This window comes from Dipodomys spectabilis, unplaced genomic scaffold (assembly GCF_019054845.1).
Source record: "Dipodomys spectabilis isolate Male_0828 unplaced genomic scaffold, ASM1905484v1 ptg000157l, whole genome shotgun sequence".
NCBI lineage: Eukaryota > Metazoa > Chordata > Mammalia > Rodentia > Heteromyidae > Dipodomys > Dipodomys spectabilis.
This window is the reverse complement of record NW_024870834.1, coordinates 6,125,888-6,145,182: the sequence shown is the minus strand read 5'-3', so window position 1 is coordinate 6,145,182 and position 19,295 is coordinate 6,125,888. Positions and strand designations below refer to the sequence as shown.

At 50.3% G+C, this 19,295-nt stretch overlaps 1 protein-coding gene across 2 annotated transcripts in view; it reads left to right on the top strand.

The window, feature by feature from the left end:
• The first annotated feature begins 704 nt into the window (after positions 1-704).
• The window catches only part of Slc24a4 (solute carrier family 24 member 4), a 124,347-nt gene continuing 105,756 nt past the window's right edge, over positions 705-19,295 (top strand). The window contains exons 1-2 of one of the 2 annotated variants that reach the window (XM_042692695.1): positions 705-827; positions 2,799-2,909. In XM_042692695.1, coding sequence (XP_042548629.1) covers positions 749-827; positions 2,799-2,909 — 190 coding nt within the window. In that variant the 5' untranslated portion in view covers positions 705-748. The remainder of the gene's footprint in view (positions 828-2,798; positions 2,910-19,295) is intronic. The other variant, XM_042692694.1, reaches the window with a different exon arrangement.

The window sequence follows — 19,295 nt, the reverse complement described above, 5'->3', positions numbered from 1 at the left end:
AGCACAGGAGCCGGAGAGAAAGTTCCCCGGCGAGATCTCTCCTCCACCGGGAGAACGGACGTCGCGGCCACCGGGCGAGGGGGTCGCGGGTCGCGCGTGTCCGGCGCCCTTGCCTTCCCCGCCTGCACCGCCGGCTGCGCGCGCGCGGGGAGCAGAGGCGCCTCGCCGGCCGCTTGCTCAACTTGGAAGAGGAGGATGGCGCGAGTGGGCGCCGGGGCGCCCTGAGTGCTCCCCCCCTCCGGGGCGCTGGGGGGGGCGGTGCTCAGCCGGGCCAGATCGCCGAGGCCGAGCGGGCAGGGAGCGGCGGCTCCAGACGCGCGCGCGGGGATTGCGCCAAGCCCGGGCCGCCAGCGCCACCGCCACCGCCACCGCCGTGCCGGCGTCGCCTCCTCGCCACGGAGTCATGGTGCGCGCAGCGCGCACGCCCCGCGCGGGACTCTGAGCTCGGAGCGCGCCGTGCGCCCCCTCCTCCTCCTCGCGCCCCCTCCTCGGGGTCGCCCGGGGTCCTCTTCCCCCGCCCCCCGGCCAACCCCGCTGCCGGGGGCCATGAAGCTTTGGCCGCCGGCTCTCCGCTTCTGAGCTGCGCATCGTCCGCTTCAGCTCCAGCGACGACAGTGGGCCACAGACTGACAGCCCTCGGGGTGGGCCACCGAAGCTCTCGATCTTCTCCCAGGGACCGGTACCCGGGCGCCCCGAGATGGCGCTCCAGGGGACCCTCCGGCCGCGCAAAGTTCGCAGGAGGCGACAGATGCTGCCGCAGCAAGTTGGCTTCGTGTGCGCCGTGCTGGCCCTGGTGTGCTGTGCGTCCGGCCTCTTCGGCAGCTTGGGTAGGCGCCCGTGGGGGTCCCCCATCCTCCCGGGGAGTTGAGATGGGGGGCTTGGGCTGGGAAGCCCCGGGACGCCCCCACGATCCCCGTTCCTTCCTCGCCAGGCGGATCCCCAGGGTTTCCTCTTGTTCCCTCCGTGCCGGGCCGGCGGCGCGCATCCGGGCGGGCTCCGCTACACGCCTCGCGCGCCCCGGGGACTCGGGTCGCGGCTCCGGTCGGCGTGTGCGTTACCAAGACGGAAGCCGGCCCCGCCTCTGTCCCCCCGGGGTGTGCAAGCTCGCGTGAGCCGTTTCCCTATTCTGCACAGGGACCAGTCTTGTACGCTGCGTCCCTCGAATCCCCGGACTCGGGCTGGAAAACTGCCGCCGGCTCTTGGCTCTCCTCTTGGTCCTGCCCTGGTCTAAAGGGGTTCTGGCGTTTCCCGACCTGTCTTCCACCAAATCGTAAAAGGTTTTAGGCAGTCGGGTTCCTGCGGGAGATTGCTCCTGTGTTTCATCCCAGCATCTCTTCCCCCTCCTTCTTAAGCCCCCCCCCCCCAGGAGAGGGCTGGTTCGTGGAGCCGCCATCCACACTCTTCTCCAAGGAATGACTTGGGGGGACCCCTTAGTGTATGCATATTTCAGGAAGAGTCAGGAAAGACAAAAATCTTACAAAAATACTTTTGGGGGGGGGCAGGGGAAGGGAGTAGAATTTGAGTCCCCGTGTAACTTTAATCAGAGGACCTCTACTATCTTGACACCCTCTAGCAAACCTCCAGACAAACAAAAGAAAAGGTGCCAGGCAGGTGACACACTCTAGGGCAGTCAGGTAGGCCATTAGCATCTAGGGCCATTGACAGAGGTTTATGCAAAAATCAGATGGGCCGCCATTAAACTTCCAAAGTAACACTGCTCTTCAAAACCCCGGACTTTTGTGATGTGGGGATCCAGGGTTTTAAAAAGTGACTTCTTGGAAGTGGCTCTGTGGTGCAAGTGGTAGAGTGCTCGGAAGAGCACAGGGACAGCACCCAGGCCCAGAGTTCAAGCCCCATGACTGACAGCAACAACAACAAAAACAAACAACAACAAAAAAGTGGCTTCTTTCAAAAGAAACCCAGAAAGTGTCTTTTGGACATCTCCATACCTGACACTTCGTGATAGGGTATTGTCCGTGGGTGCATCCGCCGGGTAATGCCAGTTACACACCAGAAATAACAAAATGCCTAGAAGATCTCAGGAGAAGAGGTTATAACCCACCCCCCAACACACGCACGCGCACACACACACACACACACACACACACACACACACACACACACACACACACAATGCGCATGCATTGTGATGAGCCATAAATGAATCCTTTAAAGGTCTGAAAGTGAGAGTTGGTTTCATTTGCTGGATTACCTTCAGGAGTCTAATTGCCCTTGGCCGTGGGCATCTACCCCCTTTTCCTGTACTCAGTTTGATCCCCAGCCCCTCAGCAGGTGCATCACCTGGGAGTTTGTTAGTGTAGACCCCAAATCCCACCCAGACAGGATCAGAATTTGCATTAAAAAAAAAAAAACAAGACCATCAGGTGATGTGTGTTCATATTTAAGTGTGAGGAGCCCTTGGATGGTCACTGCCTTCACCTGCTTGCTAACTTCTGCAGGCTCCATTTGTGGTTCCACCAGGCGCAGAGACCATGTGAGTGCATTTATTGAAAGAGAACTTAATGGCTACCTAATTGCTCCTTTCCTTCACTTGTGAAGGCCTGGGACCCCCCCCTCAGTCTTGGTCAAGATCAGATCTCATGTGTGAGTAGAAACAACATACCATTCAGGGCACAGGCCATTGTATGTACGCAGGCGATATCAAACTTCTAGTCAGCGGATCACTCCAAAGGGTCTCTCAGCTGTTGCTGTGGAAGCGAGACCCACATGACTAAGGTCGCCTTGAGGATACAGGTTATTCTGACCTAGTGGTATCTGTGACTGATTTTTCAATCCAGGACACAAAACTGCTTCTGCTAGCAAACGCGTTTCACCAGAAACATGGCGAAATAGAAAGTTGATGGCACCAATGAATGGAACTCAGATGGCCAAGAACTGCACTGATCCTGGTAAGAACATACCCCCCCCCCCCCCGCCCACTTCCACTTACCCCACACTCTTAGGCCTTTTGCCAGCTGGCCTAGACCTAGAGATGGGGCTTCTGTGGATAGTTCCAGCCAGCACGGAGAAAGTCTTCTGAACCTCTGAGCAAGAGGTGCTGTATGGTGTAGGGAAAGGTAGCCTGCAACATTCACCCCATGCTGCTAGGCAACCTACGTGCTTTCTTTATCTTGCAACTAAGAAGGTGGAGTTCAGGAGTCTCAGACTGGATTTTCTGTGGTCATGATTGGTTAAGGTTGTACCCCTCTCTTGATGTTGGTTGCCTGTCTTGTACTTTTGCTTGCTTGTGCCTCTGGTGGACCACTAGGGGCAGCACACCTGGCGACTGTGGTGGACATCGCAGTGGGATGACCCTCTAAGACTGGGCTGCTGCAAGGGGAAGACATTGAGCTCCTAGGGGTCTTCCTCTGCGATGGAGATCATCTGCCTCTGGAGCTGGGTTTTGTGTGCCCCAGGACATAGCTCTGATAGTCTTCAGATTCTGTAGGGTGTCAGAGGGAGCAGCAACCCCCAGCCCCACTGGCGCCTGGCCTGTTCTGCTACAGGCCAGCCAGTGTTACTTGAAAAAGTGTAAAGGGTTCTCTCAGTTGGGCAGCAACTCTTGGCGGTGAGGTGGGGGGGTGGGGGGGAGGAAGATCCAGTAGGAATGTAGTCCAAAGGCCTGAGGGGAGAGGGAGGCGATTGTGATCAGGTTTTCCACCAACTTGCTGGGCAAACCATGTCATCTTTTCCGAGTCTCTGTTGTCTTACCTGAGATGGGTAAAATAACATTTGCCTATTCTGGGGTTGCTGGGAAAACCCAGTAAGGCTCTGTGTATATAAGAGGAAAGGGCACACGTTGTCATTTTGTATTCTGTTTTATGTCATTTTATGTTCTCTTAGGTGAGGTAAAGTCCTAGGAAAGATCTAGGAAGGAGACACAAATTGCTCAAAGTCACAAAGCTAAGTGTCGAAGTTGAGTTTGGAACCCAGAGACCCTTCCATGTGTTTATGAAGGCTGAGGCTTCCCGCTAAGGTGCTGTGCTGATTTCTGTATTCTCTCAGAAGTCTCTGAGAAGCAGGCTGGGAACATGGATGGAGATAAACACTTGCACAGCGAGGCTGTCCGTGTGAGCCTGTCCACACTGGAGTGATCCCATTCATCCTGCTGACCCGTGGGGGATGGCACCCATGCAGTCACAGCTGGGCTCTGATCTTGGCTCTCCACGGAGGTGGATGGGCAGGCTACCCTGACTCAAGATAAGGGATGTTTGCAATGGCAAACATGTGTAAAGCCTGGGATCACTTATGTTGGGGTCCATCCTGCCACTCCAGGGACCTGAAACTAAAATCGGTACCATCCACATGGGGAACACACGTGGAAGGCTCTGGAGACAGAATGGGGTGAGGGAACTTTGGGCTAGATTCTGGTTCACCTATGCCCTCCTCTTAGGCTGGCTGTTGATTCTGTCACTCACATATATTCTGGGCATCTTGACTGGGTTAGGACCTAATTTTGAATGCCACAGCTCCCCCAGGCACCATTGGGATCTCTTTATCTTCAGTGTACTGAGTTTTTATGGACTTGGAGGTCATCTGGGACTCTGCTCGAGATGGAGAGCTTTCCTATGTTCTTTCATGATTTTCCTTTCATATTTCAAATAGACTTAATAATATTTACCTTTTTAAATAAAAGCTGCCTATCCTTGTAGAAGGAGGGTCTGACCTTGCCCGCCTAGGGAGAGGAGACTGGAGGGAAATGGGTATTATCTCTAGGAATCATTCACATTTGTGTTAACGTTTGTGTTAGGCTTCATGTTGACCATTTTCAGAATTGCTCCTGGCACATAGAAAGCTCTCTGTAAATATTACTCCAAATGAAGGAATGAAAGGACAGTGTGATGTGCTATGTGCTTCGGTCCTTACAGTGTTACTTGCAAAGAAAGGACCATGGTGTTCAGAAGTTTAGTAGCTCCTCAAAACTTCTTAGCCAGCCAAGAGCATCCCTGGCTTGTATGGCTCCAAATGCGTCCACTTCTCTAGCCCCTGAGTCTCTTTCCATGTCAGGAAGGTGTGTCCTCCTCTACTGCAGGCAGTGATGGGGGAGGATGAGCAGGGGTGAGGTGCAGACCCTGCCATCGAGGTAGCTTGAAAGCAAGGAGGGCAGGCAATGAAAGATGGCGGAGGTACCCAGTCTACAGCTCTGCGGAAGCGCTTCCAGCACAGAGTTCTGTGAGAAAGAGGCAGCAACCACCCCACATTGCATTGAGCTGGAGAGGAAAATCATTGGCTTAGCTAGTAGAAATGTAGGACCAAAGGTTACAAGGTATCCGTGACTCCGTTTCGCTCTGTCTTTGACCCCTTTGTGTCTTAGCTTTGGGAACTAGTTACCAAAGGTCCAGCCTTACATTCTCCTGGTCCAGAGGTGCCGAAACTGACGCACTTCTGCACAAGCCCTAAAGAAGGTTCTGTTGGGCTGAGCCAGCTTGGCCATATGACCACCTTGAGCCAATTCCTATTGCCAGGGGAAGGCCAAGTCCTGGGCTGGCTTAGACTTAGGCCTCTGGAGTAAGAGACTGAAGCTCTACCATTCCCAGTGAGAGTTGGTGGGGTTGGGCAGCTGAGGAGAAAGTTCTCCTCTCTGTATAACTTCTCACTAGAAGTTTCTCTCCTGAGCTGCTGCTGTGATAAAACGGGGCCAGGGCTCCAAGTCAGGCCTTCAGGGTAGAACAGAGGGTGGCGTCCCCTCAGCGATCTCATGGCTCTTGCGTTCTCTCAAGGTTTCTACCCCTAGCTGTGGGCCCCTTGTGTTGCTGTCCTGGGAGAGGTCTTTTCGGGGAATGGGAGATGAGACTCCGAGAATGCTCAACTGTCTAGGCGTCCATGTGCAATGCAGCAAACGTTAGCACACACTTTCCCGAGAGCCTGGGGAGGAGGGGAGGGGCTGCCCTCATTTCCTAGGCCTTGTGGAGACTGTGAAAGGGGTAACTTTATTTGCTCAAAAAGTGAATGGTACCTTACTCTAGATTCTCTTGAAGAGTCCCGTAGGAAACAGTTTCTTTGCTGTCTGGGTCCTTTCCCCAGATCACAAAGGTGATGTTTTGACCTTATCATTTCATGTGCTGTCTGTCCAGCTCGCCAGCCCTGGCCTATCACCCTTCCATCTCTTACCACCCCCCCCTCCCCCCCCCAACAACTAGCACCATCTAAAACAACTCATTCACCCTTGTCCTCCAGGGGTTCCCACTCTATGCTTAGAAGAGTGGCTCTTAGCCCTGGCCATACATATATATTCCTCTAGCAGTTTCTAGATCTATTGCAAAATGCCCAAGCCCCAACTTCCAGAATCTGAGACCTAATTGTTGCAAGGCAGGTCCTGGAGTCCGTACAGTTTTTTAATTTAATTTTTTTATTGCTCTTATATGGGAGGAGGGGACAAAGGGGTCATGATTATGTAAGTCAGGTGAAGAAAACATTTCTTTTTGGACAATGTCAGCCTGGAGTCGCTATGTTTCAGAGGCTCATAGGTAGTGAATTCCATAAGAAGCCAGAGTTGACCCTCAGAAGGCAAAAGAAGAGTCCTGATCTCTGTGAGGGCCATGGGCTGGGAGTCTCCTGGGCCTGAGGGCTCACGCCCAGGATCAGAATCACCTACAGGATCAGCGTCTTCACCCTAGCGAGGTCTCTGGGGGATTTGCATGTGTGCAAAGGCCAAGAAGCCCAGGCTAGAACCCTAGCTCACACTGGGTAGGTGTGCAGTAACTGTCGGAATGTTGACAGAGCTCAGTGGTAGAGTACTTGTTGGCATGTAACATACAAGGCTCTGAGTTCGACTCCCAACACTGGGGGAAAAATGTTAATGTCCCAAAAAGCTAATACTTGATTTAATATAGCAATTTTCTGGAAAGCAATCATTTATTTTTATTTATTTATATCTTTTTTGAGACAGGGTTTTGCTCTGTGGTCCATGCTGGTCTCAAACATGCAGTCTTCCTGCTTCACTTCATCCCAAGTGCTGGGATTGTAGGTGTGCCTAACCATGTTCTTTCTCTCTCCTTCCTTCCTTCCTTCCTTCCTTCCTTCCTTCCTTCCTTCCTTCCTTCCTTCCTTCCTTCCACTTGCTTTCTCATTTTCGCTTTGTCCCTTCTCCTTTCCTTCCTCTCTCCCTTCTTTGCTTTCTCCCTTTCTCCCTCTCTCCCTCCATCCCTCCTCTGCATCTTCCTTCCCCTCTTCTCCCCTCCTGGCTTCTCTCCCCCTTCTTTCCCCTCCCTTCCTCTCCCCTTCCTTCCTCTCCCCTCCCTTTTTTGCCTTCCATTCTTTGCTTTCCTCCTTTCCTTTGATGTAAGGAAGCTAAAATCTTTTGATTCACTTTTAGCCAGTGCCATCTATGGAAAAGTCCAACATGTTCCCTAGAGATTTGAAGGCATGACTTGAGCCTCTAGGCTTTAGGTTTTTCTGTTTAAGGTCGGAACAAAAAACAAGCAACAAGAGAGGGACTGAGTCTCTGTGTGTGAAACTTCGGAAATGGGAATGAGTGGTGAGGCCTCTTAGCTCTGCTCCAGGAGCCAAGTTCCAGGGGCTGAGTGGCTTAAACATGGTTTTGAGGCTGGAGAGTCCAAGATGGAGGTGCTGGTGAACCTAGTATCTGGTAAGGGCTCTTTTCCTGGCTTTCTTCCATGTGCTATGTGTATGTTCTCTGGTCTCTCCTCTTCTGTCCTGAGCTTTTTCGCTCACGGCTAGCTCTCTACCACTTTGAGCCAGCAACACCACTTATAGTTTTCTGGTGGTTAATTGAAGGTAAGAGTCTCATGGATTTTTCCTGCCCAGGCTGGACTTCAAACCATGATCCTCAGATCTCAGCCTCCCGAGTAGCTAGGATTACGGGTGTGAGCCACCCGTGCCCAGCTTCCTCTCCTTTTTACGAGGGCACTGATCCACCGTGGGAATCCACCTTCATGATCTCATTTAACCTGACATTCTTCCCACCCCCTCACCCAAGGCCCCGCCTCCAAATACTACTTTGGGAATTAGGACTTCACTATGAGAATTAGCAGGCACACAGCTTCAGTCCGTGTAAGGGACCAATGCACTTGCAGGCCTCTCTGGATGCTGCACCTGGCCTGATGGAAGACGGCTGAGCTTGTTGCCTGGTGCTTCCCAGCCCTAGCCTGCAGATGAGAGGCCCTGGGGGGTGGGGGGTGAGGAATGGAAATATGTAGCCCCAGCCTTGACCTTGAAACCAGACCCAGTGAGGGTGCATTCCACCCACATATTAGGAAACCATCCCTTTCAGCCCAGGTCTCCCTTGTAGGCATTAATTGTAGCCATTGTTACATTGTTTCCTCTAACTAGAATATGAAAGTGTTACTTTTTTGTTGTTGTTGTTGGTCATGAGGTTTGAACTGGCTTGGAAACTCTCCCTGAGCTCTTTTGCTCAAAGCTAGCTCTCTACCACTTTGAACCACAGCTCTACTTCCTGTGTTTTGAGTGGCTAATAAGAGTCTCACAGGGACTTTTCTACCCAGGGCTGGCTTTGAACTGCAATCCTCAAATCTCATCCTCTGAAGTAGCTAGGATTACAGTACTAGAATTTGAATTCAGGGCCATGCCTTGATCCCTCTTTGCTTTAGCTATTTCTCGAATAGGATGTTGCTTATATGTCTAGACCAACTTTGGGCCATGGTTCTCTTATTTACCCTTCCCACATAGATGGGATGAGAGGGGTATGCTACCAGGCTCAGCTTTTTATTGATTGATATGGTCATGGATGGCTGTTCAGGCGTGAACCATTGGTCCCTGGCTTAAAAGTGTTGCTTTAAAAAAAATCATAATGTGTTTCAGTTCTCCATCTGTGCTATGGGACACCTGGCGATTATTCAGTCCCCTAAAAGGACCTGGGGTAACACACATCAGCTCTGAAAGCAGTGTTTGGTACCTCACATGTACACAGCCCCTAGCTTTTCTGTCATTTTTCTCTGAATTAGCCAGTGATGGTATAGAACCTGTGTGCGCGAAATACTGAAACACAATCTTGCTAGTTGATTATATTTTGACCTCACCAAGCATCTATTTTTTATCCCTTCTAGAAACACATGTTTTCTGGGGGTTTGATCTCTTTTTGTCGTAAGGATTTGGAGTACTGAAGGGTGCCATACTTTGTAAAACTTGCTTCTGCTTAGTTGCCGTGAAGTTGAAAGGAGCGCAGTCCCCACACGGGGGCTGAAGGCCATACACTCGATACACTTGATTCAGCCAACATTGGATACATGCATTCTTAGTCAGCAAAGGGCCAGCGCTGACTTGATTTTTCAGATCCTGAGGGGTTTGAGAGACCTGTATCCACCATTACCTGGTCAGCACAGAATAGTTTACTGCCCCGAAAAATCGCCCGTAGAGCCAGCATTTCATTCTGTATGGACAGGTGTTCTTTCACAATTGTTCAGCTGGGGATGAGCATGGTTTTCCCTGCTCTTACACTGGCTCCCTTACACCACCCACATCTGAGAGTAAGTGATTCATCCTCCACTATGCCCTCCTTGAGTTTACAAAGAAGACCAAGAGGAGAGGCGTGCGGTTTGCTCCTCTTGCAGGAGGAGTTTCAGTCCTCCTTTGAAACTTGCTTTTGTCATGTTTGGTTTCTTCTGTCCGGATCTGCCTTCGGAATACCCAGTGGCTGTCTATGCACAGAGGCAGGCTGGGGGGAGCAGGCTGACGGAGGGGTGCCCCAGAGAGTCTGATATGCAGATGGCTCATACCATAGAGGAGATGCATGCAGGATTTAGGTGGAGGATGCCTTGTGGTCCCCTTTGGTTCCACCCTTGCATTTATTCTGTACCAGGTGGACGGAACAGCGGTTAGGAAGGGGAGGGCATGGACTGGGTGAGGTCAGGACCCAGAGGACTGAGCTAGGAGATGTCATTGTGCAGGCTCCCCCTCACCCACCCCACAGTCGGTCTCTGTAGGCGTCCTGTGCAGGGAGCAGAGGAATAGGAGAAATCAGGAGGAGGAGGAAGAGGGACCTAGAGGTGCCAAAAAAGTACATCGGGACAAGTAGGTGGAGAGGTGCCGCAGCATGGGTGGCAAGACGAAGCATCTGGATTCTGAACAAACATTTGTCAGAGTGCCGCATTCAGCGGCCTTGAGAGACAAGTCACACGTCCCGAAGTTGGAAAGTTGTGGTTACATAAAGGCAAATCCTGCATTGGAAAAAAGCAAGAACTGAACTTCATATTGTGAGCAGGGCGATCCGAGTAACCTGTCCCATAGAGCAGGACCAGAAATTCTAGCCTGGGGAGGAGCTTGCTGGGCGAGCAGTCTCCAGGGCACTACTTGGGGTAGGTGGCTGGCAGAGCAGGCAAACCGGAGGTGAGACCTTTCGTGGCCAGTGATTACACAGGAGGCTTGAGGAAGACAGCAGCGGGGTGTCAGTGGGCTCCTCTGTGTTTGGGATTGGGGGATGGGACCAAGTGGGGTCAGTGAAGCCTCAGATCTGGATTTTAGTCTCCGTGGTGCCAAGATCATACTGGCTGGCATTTGGGGCTTTTCTCTCTTTGTCTTCTCCTTTATCACCTAACAAAATGAGGCTGTTCTGAGTGGGCAGGAGGATCTCCAGCATCTAGAAAAGGCTTTTGTCTGTCTGTCTGTCTGTCTTGGAGACAGTCTCATTGGCCATGGTGAAGCTGAACGTGTAGCTCTAAGGTGCAGCTCACCCCTCACGGGGTGTAACCTTGAATATGTTGCATAATCTCTCTGAACTTCAGGGTTTGTCTTTTGTGCTTTATTTATTTGTTTATTTCCCAGTCCTAGGACTTGAACTCAGGGCCTAGGCACTGTCCCTGAGCTTCTTTTGCTCAAGGCTAGCACTCTACAGCACCATTTCCGGCTTTTTCTGTTGATGTGGTACTGAGGAATGGAACCCAGGGCTTCATGCCTGCTAGGCAAGCGCTCTACCACGAAGCCACATTCCCAGCCTAGGGTCAGTGCTTTCATCCCTGCCTCCCCAGGCGGCTGCCAGACTTTAGCCTCGTGGTGGGTGGAAGTACTTAAGCCATACCTGGAGCACAGCAGCGCCTCCACCATCACCAGCACAGCAAATTGAAGTGCCCTGTGTGCTAGGCACAGTTCTCAGGCCTCTGTATCCACTTACTGCCTTCTCATGGCCAACCTTTAGGGAGGTGTGGTTACTCTTCCTCATTCTGTAGATGAGGAAAAGGAGACTCAGAGAGATTAAATAACTCATCCAAGGTTGCAGAGCCAGGTTGAAAGTGTGTGTGTGTGTGTGTGTGTAAGGAAAAGACTTTCTTTTCTAGAATAGTTTCAGGTTTACAGAAAAATTGAGCAGAAAATAGTTTCTCTATGCTCTGCCTGTGCTCCTATTATTACTGCCTTGGTTTAGGGCGGTAAATTTGGTACAACTGATGCAGAATATTGATACATTGTTATTAACCAAAGTCCACAGTTGACATGAACACTCACTGTGGTGTACATCCTGTTTTGTTGTCTGTGTGTGTGTGTGTATGGAAGTTTGAACTCAGGGCCTGGCATTTACTGGGTTTTCTCACTCTAAGGCTGGCACTTTATCACTTGAGCCATGCCTTCTGCCCAGCCTTATGGTGATTAGACTTTTCTGCCCAGGCTATCTTTGAACTGTGATCCTCTAGATCTGAGCTTCCTGAGTAGTTAGGATTACAGGCATGAGCCACTGATGCCCAGCTCATGGCGAGGGTGGGGGGGTGGGGGGCAGGGGTGGAGGGGGCCGTGTTGAGAGGCCTGTGTCCACTATGCCTTCGTTGTAGAACCAGATTGTAACATTCTGTGTGGTTTGAATTGTGAGTCTATATCTTGATCCATAATTATTAATAAATTGAGTAGAAAAAGACAGTTTAGAGGTAAGAACTTTAGTGGCACTTTTCAGTTGATTCCAGCAAACATTAAACTTCTTATTATGCTTCCAATACTGATTTGGTTGCAATATAAAAAATGGTCTCCTTCCTTCCTTCCTTCCTTCCTTCCTTCCTTCCTTCCTTCCTTCCTTTCTTTCTTTCTTGCTTGCTTGCTTGCTTGCTTGCTTGCTTGCTTGCTTGCTTGCTTTCTTCTTTCTTTCTTGCTTTCTTTCTTCTTTCTTTCCTTCCTTTCCTTTCTTCTCTCTTCCTCCTCCTCCTCTTCCTCCTCCACTTTCTCCTCCTCCTCCTCCCTTCTTTCTCCTCTTGTCCTCCTCGCCCCCCCCCCCCCCCCACCATCTGCTAGCAATCTCTTCTTGTTGGGCCATTGCTACCCCCTGACTTGCAGTCTCTGCTCCTGACGACACGCAGGCCTCCTGCGATCCAGTGTGCGCCCACTCTGTTTCCTCTTGAACTCTGAGGAGCGTTCCTCCCCAAGTTAAAAATGGAAATCATTAAGTATTGCTATGTGCTGCCTTGGGTGAGGAAATCCAGCCATTCAACTCAACACAAGAGTCAGATGCTTGAGAAAGGATTTTTGCCTTTAACATTGTCCATGATTGAAGAGGCCAGGAGGCATTGCATTTCATTCAAAAGGAAGACAAATACTATGCTGGAATCATCTATGTTTCTCCCGAGAAGCAGTGGATGCCCCCTTGGAAAAGGAACAGGAGGTCACTGCCCAGTGTGCCTGCCCTTTGCAGATGGGAACCGTGACCAATGGACATCTGGTCCTGTGTCTCCCTTTGCTGTTTCAATGCAGAGGATAGCTTCAGCCTGGTGCTTATCGTAATTGACCAAGAAATTAAATGCAACTTGCGATTCTTAAGTGTCTGCATGTCTTGGACCGTACAAGGGACCCAGTCCCTGTTGCCAGGGAGCATGAAATAGAATTCAGGATGCAGAGGGGAGTCTGATAGGGCTCAAAGAACAAGGTTGCCTGTGGTCAGTACCATGGTGGAAGGTGTTAGGGAGGGGTCAGGTGGTCAGGGCGAGGATGCCCTCCTTTTGGTGATGACCTCTGAGCCTGCTCTTGAAGGGTATTGGTAGCAGGGACGGACAGCTCTGCAGAGGATAGTGTGCATTTGAAACCGCAGCATCATCACGGCCATACCTGGTACCTGGAGGAATGCTTGCTAGCAACTGCTGGGTCTCGCTCATTGGCTGTCCAAGGGGGAAAGAGAAAACAAACACACTCAGCGTCCTGGCACAACAATGCGTAATTAGGCTTCGGGGATTTATCAAGGAGCCAGTGAGCAGCTAGGGCTGGAGCTGAATCAGATTACATTGATTTGAGTTTGTTTTTTGTTTTGTTTTGTTTTTTAAGCAGAAGGGGCAGGTAGGGGGTGGGCGGGTGACTGGGAAAGGCAGGTACAGGCTACTGGCTCAGGATTAAGTTGCAAATTGGCTCCATGAGGCCACACTAAGCCTCAGGTGGAGCAGCCATCCACCCACTTCGCAAGAGTGGGCTTGCCTCACTGATGGCCCCCACTCTTGCCTCTGAGCTCCCTAAGCGCAGGACTGGAGCTCCTGTGCACTAGCTCTAAGGTCAAGGCAAGGGTCAGACCTAAACTCAGCTGCTAGCATAGAGTGACTGGCACAGACGCCTTCAATCTAGGCATCATCACAAACAGAGTTTCCATCGTCCTGCTGTGATGCCTAGCCTGTGGAGGAACTGTGGGTTAACTCGGACTCCAGTTTCTAATCCTGCCTCTGCTCAACTCCTTGAACTAGTTACTGTTTACCCTTAGGGAAAGGGTAAGCTTGGTCTTTGCTTTGTTGTCCACTCACTTATCCCAAGCTGTGTGTGGGATCATGCCAGGGTGCCCAGCTATAGACGGGGTTGGTTGTATGGAATCTTCCTCACAGAGTCATGAGGGTCAAGTGTGTTTTTCTGTGTAGTGTGCTCACAGAGCAAGCACTGCTGAAATTACCCCTGAAAGATAACTTCATTGAACTGCAATTCTGCAGAATAAACATTTTGGAAACTATCCTTTGATGAGGGATGGAGCAGGAATTACATAAAAGCAGTCCTGCTTTATTGGGAGAGAAAGGAAGGAGGAATACTCCAGCTTGTGTTTGCTAACTGCTGCTGTTGCTTTGAATGGCAGAAACTGGCTGGGCTCAGCAGCCCTGACTATGCAGGGGTGGCGGTGTAAATCTGTTACATTCTGTCGGTGATGGGAGACCCGGTGGATGAAATCTGGGGTTCAGACACCAGAGTTTGGTTTTTTTTTAATTTATTTTTTTATTTTTATTTTTGTCTTTTGGGGGAGGACATGGGGGACCCCAGGGTTTGTTTAAACCTTGGCTTTCTGAGAAATGGACAAAATGACAATGTAGAGGATGTACTGCACTGAAGTGTTGTCTAACCATGATTGCTGCCATTTGCATGATTCTAGTAGATTTGACACAGGGCCTTTCAAGGTCATCCTGTCTTGTGACAGAAAATAGGTTATTTGGGACTTTGAGCCTTCTACTTTGTTATTTGGAGTTCATTCCTTCTTAAATTTTTTTATTGTTATTTATTTATTTGCCAGTTTGGGGGCTTGAACTCAAGGTCGGGGCACTGTCCTTGAGCTTCTTCTGCTCAAGGCTAGCACTCTACCACTTGAGCCACAATGCCACTTCTGGCTTTTTCTGTGTATGTGGTACTGAAGAATCAACCCAAGGTTCATGCATGCTAGGCAAGCACTCTACCACTAAACCACATTCCCAGCCCTTGACTGTTATGATAAAGGTGATATATGGATGAGCTACAGTTATGTAAGTCAGGTAATGGGTGCATTTCTTTTTGGACAATGTCACTCCTTCCTCACTCTCTCCCAGTTTTTTCCTCTTGTCCCCAACCACAAGTTGTAGAGTTCATTTTCCACATAGTGTCCAGTGAGTACCACTGCTGCATTGGTTCACCTTTGTTCCTCCACTTCTGTGCCCCCCCTTACCCTTTCAAAGACAGGTAAACAAAAAACAAGACAAAAAGGAAAGAAAAAGAAAATAACAAAATATCTCATTTCCACATCATGGAGTTCAATTTCAATAAATCTTACCTTATATGGTCTGAGGCACAGAGGCATTGCGCCTTTGAGCTCCTCCCCTAAGAATGTCCTTTGGTCTCACTGTGTGTGAATGTCTAGTGTCCTGTATGATAATAATTTATCATGTCCCAGTGTATTTTAGATCTAGCTTCTGCATATGAGAGAAAACGTGCACCGTTTGTCTCTCTGAGCTTGGCTTACCTCATGGCTTTGAACCTTTAGGAATAGACCTGAGTGGAGGCTTTGTGCTCACTCTGTGTGAGGCCCAAGAGCCCACAGATGCATTGTCTGGCTGAAAGGATGAAAGAGGTCCTTCAGCTCATCAGCCTTTTCATAAACTCGCTCTCATGACTCCACCAGAGTTCATCTCGTGTCTTATTGCAGATATGGGCTTTGATTCCACTACACAAGTCAAGTTCAACAAGAGCTGAGCATAGCCCTCATTATCAGATTGACTTGGCTCTCTAGCTAAGACGCATGCTTACATGGAATATTTTAAATTACCCTAATTAGGACTCCTGGAAGCAGTTTCTCCACCCAAGTGGGAAGCTACCTGTGGGTTTACTGCATGGATGTTGGATACGTGCATGCTGATTGAAGAGCCACAGGGACGTGAGACCTGACTTAGGTGTGGGTCCTGTCTCAGGAGAGTTCCTATCCTAGTTGAGAGGATAGAAGTCGATCAAATTGCTGGTGTTTTGTTTTGTTTGTTGGTCCTAGGACTTGGGTGCTGTACCTGAGCTTTTTTTTATTCTCAAGGCTAGCACTCTTGAACCACTTCCAGCTTTTTGGTGGTTAATTGGAAGTAAGACTCTCATAGATTTTTTCCTGCCTGTACTGACTTCAGATCACAATCCTCGGATCTCAGCTTCCTGTGTAGGTAGGTTTACAGGTGTGAGCCATTGGCACCTGGCTAAAGCTACCTATAATTTGCAGAGGAGTGCAAAGTCCTATCACCCCTCTGGAATGTACAGAAAGGGAGTTCCGTGTTCAATGTTAAGATCACAGAGATGATGGGAAGGAAGTGGTTTTTGAAGGAGCCGGTACACCCTCAGCATGGCTGTGTTTTGCACACATGGTCTCACTGATCCACTGTTCTTCTAGGACAGTGGAGGTGATGTCCTTGTCTCCATATTTATTAAAGCTTCAAGACAGACACAGGAAGATAAATAACCTGTCCAAGGCCTCCTAGCTCGGTGTGGGCAGAACAGGGAATTGAACTTGGGCAGCCTGGCTGCAGAGCCTATATTCTTTGGGGGAAGAAAATGAAACATCTCCCTGTGAAGGGCTAGTAGGTGCTGGGGAGGCTGGGTGCATACGGAGTGTAGGCAAGTCTGGTTGGTGTCCTTGGGTGACATATAAGGGGAATCAGAGCCTCAGATACACTGGGCCTTTGTGCTTTACCTGGAGGTAGTGAGAGTCATTGATGGGGTCTGAGCAGCTATGTGTTTTAGAAAGAGCCATGTGGAGGACACCTCAAATTGAGGTGGGTGAGTGTTCTTAGCATAATGTTTAATAAGTGTTTTAGGGCAAACGAAAGCAAAGAAAGGTCAGTTAGGAGCTGCCATGAGGGATTTAGGCGAACTAGGGGGGAGGAGGGTAGCCCTACACAGAGCATTAGAGAAGAGACCAAAGGGTAGAATTGAAGGTAGGAGTTATCAGCTCTGAGCACAGATGACATCATGGACCATAATATTCCCCCTTTCCTGAGATGGAACACTCCTTCTTCTTTCCCTGTACTTGGATTCCTCCATGGGACCCTAGGTCAAGAAGAGCTTACTCCCAGGCACAGTGGCTGGCTTTATTCTGTATTCCTCATCCCAGAGTAGGCATCGGACAGACACTCATTGCATCTCCAAGGCCGGGTTACCAGTGAGCCGCTGCGGTGAAATCCCCATCCTCAGCCCACAGGTAGAAGGACAAGGGATGCCGGTGATGGCCCCCTGTAGCCTGGAATGACATCCACAAATGACTGCTGTGGCTGGGAGGCTTCACAAGGTCTGCAGGGATTGAGCTTTGCTCTGATGCTGGACAGATGTATGGGTGGCATCCTGGTGGCAAATACAGTGGTGCAGAATGGGCCTGCTAAGAGGAAAATCCAGCTCTGGGTTTGCATCCCTGGTTTGCACAGTGGCCCCTAGAGGCTAGTGCTGACCATGTGCTGCTTCAGGGGCTGGGTCTTTGTCCAGCTCATGAGTGGGAAAACTGGTTCTCACTTCCAGAGGGCTGGCAGGCAGGTAGATGGGAAGATGCAGGTGTGGCAGGGGGACTGGTGAGACTCATCCGTTACAGGCACAGTAGAGCTTGGCACCACTCCTGTAACCCTAGCAACTCAGGAGACCTAAGGATTGTGATGTGAAGCCAGCTGGGGCAGGAAAGTCCATGAAACTCTTACCTCCAATCAGCAAAAACAAAAAACAAACAAACAAAAAACCCCACTGGGAGTGGAGATGTGACTCAAGTGGTAGAGTACCAGCCTTGAGTGAAAAAATTAAGGGATAGTAGTGCCCAGGTCCTGAGTTCAAGCTCAGTATGCACACACACACACACACACACACACACACACACACAAATGCATGCACAATAATGAGGGGCCAGGAGCCACTCCAGTGCTTGTCATCTCGTATATACAGAATCCAGCCCATTACACTTTTCTTACCAGGCTGGCTTAATCCCAGCAGGATTTAGTGGAGGCTGCAGTGCAGAGGCGTTTTCTATAAGCAATCCTGGAGGCATTTAAATGAGCGTGGAGGAAGGATCTAGGAAATGTGAAGCACTGTACATTACATAGGGAAAGGAAGACCTTGCTGTGGGGGCTGCACAATCTCAGAGTCCTACCCTGATGTTTCCTCCCCCTCTCTGATGAATCTGGGGGGGGGCAGGGGAGAAGGGGGATGCAGGGGACAGGGAAGCCAAATGCTCTTCTTGAAGAAGACCCCATCCCATGTCCTGCCACTCAGGCACCAGGTTAAAGTGCTGCAGCCTGGCCTCCATGGTGGCCTGGTGTCTTACCCTGTTTGCAGGTGCATGCTGGAAGTGAGGTTCTCCTGGTACGGTACTGAAATGTCTTATCATTATTTCCTCATGAAAGGGGCTGACCATCCTGGAAGGGGCAGTAACTCTTGGGGAATGGGCGATATGCTGATTTACAAGATGTAGAGGAGAGCCAGAAAATGGGGTGGGTGTGACCCACTCTTCAAGGCCTTTAGCCTAGAGAAACTCAATTCCAGAAAGATGTAGATGCTCCCCTGGAGAGCCATGGGTACATTGGTAAAGGCGATTAGTGAAGTAAGTAGAATGATCTATAAGCAAGCTTAGAGTGGCTAAGAGCTCTGGCTTATTAGCTGAGCCCTACAAAGAGGAGCTACAGGAAGGTCCTGCAGGAAGTCCCTTGGCTGTGTGGATCTGCCCCCAGGAACTTGCCAGGCCAGGGAGAGGCCGACCCAAGAGACCACTTTCTTCTGCCAAAGTGCTTCTGCAATACAGCCCCAGCTTCTCAACTCATCTCCCCAGGAACAGCAGGGAATCCTATCACCTGGCACATTTCAATTAGACAGGGCAGTGTGCTGGAGGACTTATTAGAGAGGCTGCTGGGCTGGCAGCAGAAGGGACCAGCTGCATCATCGCCTGCATCTTTTCACTCTTTAATATCTGGGTAATTCTTCTGAGGGCCTCAGAGGGGCAGGCCCTTAGAAGAATGGCTTTGAACTCCCTTTGATCATTTAAACCTTGCTTGTGTTTTCCTTAGATGGCAAAAGTCCCAGTACGGGTGCGATGTGACAAATAGCTAAATGACTTGCGGGCTTCGGGTGACCCACATGTGTTAGGAGGAAGAAAGGGAAGGTGGGAGTAATGGGCCACTCATTTACAGACTTCATCTACTATGAAGATGCTGCTACTGCAGCTCACTGAGAATACTTGGGATCAGATCACACCAGAAGGGAGCCGAGGGACCACAGAGGAAGCCAGGCATGCTGTGGCTCTAAGCAGTGCTTTGTCATTAATGTGCACCTGGTCACTTGGGTCCTTGTTAAAATGCAGGTGTAAGGCATCTGGGCTGGGGCCTGAGGGTCTGCACTTCTGATCAGAACCCAAGCACTGACAAGTTCACCTACCTCCAGATCAACCACACAGCATCGAGTCTGCCTGGCCTGGGTCGATGTCCCAGTTCTGCCAGGGAGCTATGTAGCCTTGAGCATGTTATGGGCCTCTTTGAGTCTCAGTTTCTCCACCAATGAAATGGGCTACCAAGATTTGACAGCCAGAGTCTTGGTAGAATTACAGGAGCCCCGTGCACTGGCCCCTGAATGCTGTGACCCATGCAGAGCAAAAAATGAGGTGATCGAGGGTGGTGCCCTCGAAGCTTAGCTCCAGAAAG